The 4,643-nt window shown below is 53.2% G+C and overlaps 1 protein-coding gene across 1 annotated transcript; it reads right to left on the bottom strand.

The window, feature by feature from the left end:
* Window positions 1-599: 599 nt before the first annotated feature.
* On the bottom strand, window positions 600-1,517 carry LOC131084523 (mas-related G-protein coupled receptor member H-like). The gene has a single exon (XM_058026065.1). The coding sequence runs from the start codon at window positions 1,515-1,517 to the stop codon at window positions 600-602; it is 918 nt and encodes a 305-aa protein (XP_057882048.1).
* Between the last annotated feature and the right edge of the window lie 3,126 nt (window positions 1,518-4,643).

The following is a 4,643-nucleotide window of genomic DNA, read 5'->3' on the forward strand; positions in this document are numbered from 1 at the left end:
ATGTCCAAACAGGAGACTGAGGAGTCCTTTGACTTTATTTGACTGAAGGTAGAGGCTATGAGGCATTCCTCTGGGATGTCTCAAAATTTGGAGGACATAGCCTCCCTTTTTCTTCTAATTTCCTGGCCGCATTTCCCTTCTCCCTTTCCCCACTGGCTCAGGTACTTGAGAGGTACAGACTGCCTAATACACCTGATGCTAACGATTTCCCTCTAATGTATAACCTGTCCTTTTAATTTTTAATTATTATACAATTTAGGGGTTTTTCTTCCCCATTCTTCCTTTCACGTTTTGATGTCTAATTTCATTTATCAGCAAATCTAAAGTTTATTAGTAGATGGAAATATCTTCTTCCATTCATCAATCAGTGGAATCCTTCCCATTGTTTCTTTTATCTCCCAGTGCTAGTTGTATCTACCAGCAGACCCACAGCATGTTTGTAAAGACAAATCTGCCATTGCCCTCATTGGAAAGGGGTTGGGTGATGCACCAGCACAGGGACGGTGACACTTTAGATATTTAATCATCAGGTGCATTAAGGAGTCCCTCAACCACAGTCCCAGAGTCCCTCAGTAGTGCAGCGGGAAGATTCAACAGGCTCAGAGCACTGTGTCCATGGCAGGATCATGGCTGTGGGCAGTGTCTGTCTCCTCAAAGACCCTCTGGAGGGAGAGCCGGAGGGACCCCACAGAGCAGGGCCTCCAGCACCTCCCCACCAGGAAGTAGATGAAGGGTTTGATGGTGCTGTGGATGCAGGCAAGCAGGAAAACAACCTGGGAGGACACAATGGTGTAGCCGAGGTACTGCAGTAAATTCCAGAGGCTGAGGGGCAGAGTGAAGAGCACAATGAGGCAGATAACAATGTTGAGTATCTTGGGTTGCTGCTGATGGGAGCCAGGCTTGACCTTAATGAAGAGGATTGTGCTGGAAATGAGCACGACGGGAGCACAGAGGAGAAGGTTGAAGGCGTGCACAGAGATGAGAGACACCCAGCAGTGCTCAGATAGCTGGACAAAACACAGAGAAATCATGGTGGCAAAGAGAGTGATGAAAGTGATGAGCAGGGCAAGCACCACCCATGACAGGTGTTGGGGACGGTGGCAGCAGAGCCAAAGCGGGCAGTGGATGGAGCGGCACCTCAGGATGCTGATGGATGTCAGTGTGTACAGACAAAAGGTGTGTGACACCAGTGGCACCCTGAAAAGAAACCACACATACTGCAAGGGCATGGTGACAGAGCAGGACACATTCCCCAGCAGGAAGAGAAGAGGGGAGGGCAACAGAATGAGGAGGAAGAGGAAGTCCAGAAGAGTAAGCATGAGGATGTAAAAGATGGTGCTGTTCCTGGAGAAACAGCGGGAGCCAAGGAGCCAGAGCACAGCCCCGTTCCCAGCCAGCCCACAGAGGCAGATGAGCAGGGTCACACTGTGTATGGCCACCCTGGTGACATCTGTCTCACACAGATCATCTCCTTCAGTGGGTGAGGCAGGAGATGGGGACATGGTGGTCACCTCCATGGATGGACGCTGGGCAGGCAGTGGGATGTGGCCCCTGGCTGTGGTCAGAGTGGATGGGCAGTCAGTGCTTGGAGAATTCAGGGATGGACCATGTGGCTCCTCAGCAGCTCCCTGCAGTGGGAAGGATTCAGTGGGAAGGAGTGAGGTGGGAGGGTTGGGCTGTTCTGCAGAGAATGTGAAAGTAAGGCACAGGACAGAAGATGGGGGACCTGGGGAGGGCCCTGCAGTCACTGGGAGAGGGTGTCAGGAACAGAGCAGCTGCTGCAGGAGAGGAAGGTGGGGTAGGGAGGAAGGCAAACATTCCACTGACCTGTTCCCTGTGGGGCAGCAGCAGGCAAAGGGCTCTGTGCAGATCAGCGGCGCTTCCTGGTCCCTCTTGCTCCTTTGGGATCCATGTCCTAAAGCGGCTCCTGCCAGGTCAGGGACATGAAGAACAAAGTGCCCAGGTCACCAGGAGCTCCCCACTCCCATCCTGCTGGCTCCTCTGTGTTCCCTGTCCGGGTGTTGCTCCCCAAGGCTCGGTGGGGCCATAGGGCAGTCGGAAGTTGTTTTACAACTTCAGCTGCGTCAGAGCTCCACTCCCTCAGAGTTATATATCTTGATTTTTTTTTTTTCTTGTCCAAAAAGGAATTGGCTTTGGTCAAATGTCCACATGTTGAACTTTGCAAATGGCTTCTCATTTTCTTCTGATGAGAAACATTCCTTCCCTGCAGAATGTCTCATTCTCCAACTGCCTTCTCTCTACCATTCCTCATTTCTCTTCCCTGAGGGCTCATTTTCACTCCAGCAGCAGAGGGATGCTGGTGGTGCTGGTGGCACTGGAATGCTGCTGACAGTGCTGGCAGTGCTGGTGAAGAGTCTGGCTGCTTGTCAGCAACTGCTCCCATTCTAGGAAAAGCTCCAGAACCATTGCCAAAACTACCCCTTTGCCCGAAGAAGCAAAACTGAGGCAAGAATTCCCATTTTTGCATTCTCCCCCAGGCTTGCACAGCTCAAGGGAAGGACAGCACTCAGTTGCTTGCAGCCAGGCTATCAGCACTTGGAGCCCACCCTAATTACTGCCAATCCCCCTGATGATGCAGTGAAAGCTATCAGGGACCAGGGTGCTGTGAACTCCCTGCCAGCCCTTCTCCAGAGCTGCTCCTGCTCCTCCTCGGTTCTGGGAACACTTGGGGTCGTTTGTGACACCTGATCCCAGACTGTCCCTTTGAAAGCAGAGATAACTGCCAGTATACCAGATTGCTACAAACCCTATCCAGCCTGGCCTTGGCGACTTTCAGGGATCCAAGGTCAGCCACAGCCTCACAGTGCAGCCTGTGCCAGGGCCTCAGCACCCTCACAGGGAAGGATTTCTTCCCAATATCCAATCTGACTCCACCCTCTGTCAGTGGGAAGCCATTCCCCCTTGTCCTGTCACTCCATGCCCTTGTCCAAAGTCCCTCTCCACCTCTCCTTGGAGCCCCATCAGCTCCTGGATCATGAAGTGTTTGCCCTTGAAAGGACTGGGCTGGTGAGGGGATGTGAGATTCCATAGCTGGGGACACAAACACGGTGTCAGCAGGGAAGAGAGGTGACAGTTCTGGCTCCAGGGCCAGCAGTTTGCAGGAGGAGCATCCCAGATCCCTGAGGCACATGTCAGCCTGGGTGGGAATCATCTCACCTCAGCTTTCCAGGAATTCCTTGGAATTCACTGTAGGCTGGTGTCTGACTGCCATGGGAGTGTAGAGCATGACTCAGATGAAACCTGCAACTTTCGAAGGATTAAAGCCAAGAGAGCAGCATGGATTTGCCTCTTCTCAGAAGAAATGCCATTGCTGAAATCCTAAATCATCCCTCTGCTGTGTGCCAGTGCTCCAGCTCATGTACAAAATTAATTATTGCATTAATCTTGTTAAAAACTGTTTGGTGAAGGTGAAGCACTACTGAAAATGTGATATACAAGGGGAAGTTTACCAGGACATTCAACGATATTTAGGACTCGCAGGATCCTAAGGATCCACCACAGGTACGAAACGGGGCAAGTTAAGGCTGTTCAAAAGACAAGATTTTGGGATTGGGGTTGCTTTAAAGTGAAAGATGCAGCTGAGATGGAGCCCAAGTGCTCTGGGCACAGGTGTGGTTGCTGAGGCTCTCTCCCGTTGCTCATTTGCCGGGCAGAGTGAAGAGCAGCTGAGGAGCAGAGCCCTGAGCCCGTGGCAGGCTCTGAGGCAGCTGCCTGTGTGTGAGAGCCCTGGAGAACACGAGGCAGCACGGAGAGCAGGGGCTGTGGCAGGAGCTGGGACAGAGCCCGCGCCGGACGCTGCTCGGGCTCAGCCCGCGGGCTGCGCTCCACATTCCCAAGGGACCATTCCAGGGAACCTCCTGCAGATCCCGGCCCAGGGACAGCAGCTGGAGCCTGGCAGCTGAGGGCAGGGCACTGCAGGCAAGTTCTCCAGGCTGCCAGAGGAAACCAGGTCAGACTCTTCTCTTCCACCTTCATCAGGGCCCCCTCATTGGGTAGAACCCGGTTATTGATTTTGGGGGCAGAATTGAGGTCTGTAGGGAATTCAAACCCATAAACACTGTGGGAAAAGGAGGGAATATTGGAAGGAGTGTCCTGCTGAAGGAATCTAGCAGCTCAGTGATATCAACACCTGACACCTGAGAGTCCAGCTCAGATCCATCCCAAAGGCATTATTTCTCTGATATCTCCATGGGCAATCCTCTCCTACTCCAATTGTTTTCCTGCTCCAGCTCTGTCATTTCCACAGCCAGGAAGGAGGTATCTCCCTGGCTTTGGTGCCAGGCACACAGGACCAGGCTCCCACATCCTCTTTGCCATCTGTCAAGTCCCTCACCCCTCCCTGTGCTGCTCCACATGGAAGCTGTGGGTGGGAAAAGATGGGAAAAGCCACGTTTGGGGGACAGCAGCGTTGCTCTGGTGTGTCTGTTTGTCACCCCTGCAGCTGTGTGAGGGCAGGAGAAGCAGCAGAGGTGTCCCCATGAGCACTTTGTCCCCTGGCACGGAGGGAGCCAGCCCTGCCTGCTGGAGCCAGCCCGGTGGGAAGGCATCCCAGGGGAGCTGGAATGAGGAGAGCCACGACAACTGGAGCCAGTGTGACAACAGGCAGTGGAGCAAAGTGCCTG

This window comes from Melospiza georgiana, chromosome 6 (genome assembly GCF_028018845.1).
Source record: "Melospiza georgiana isolate bMelGeo1 chromosome 6, bMelGeo1.pri, whole genome shotgun sequence".
In the NCBI taxonomy this organism is placed as follows: Eukaryota; Metazoa; Chordata; class Aves; order Passeriformes; family Passerellidae; genus Melospiza; species Melospiza georgiana.

Coding starts and splice junctions, on each gene's coding strand:
- LOC131084523 (XM_058026065.1), bottom strand. CDS start 1,517: ATGGAGGTGACCACCATGTCCCCATCTCCTGCCTCACCCACTGAAGGA.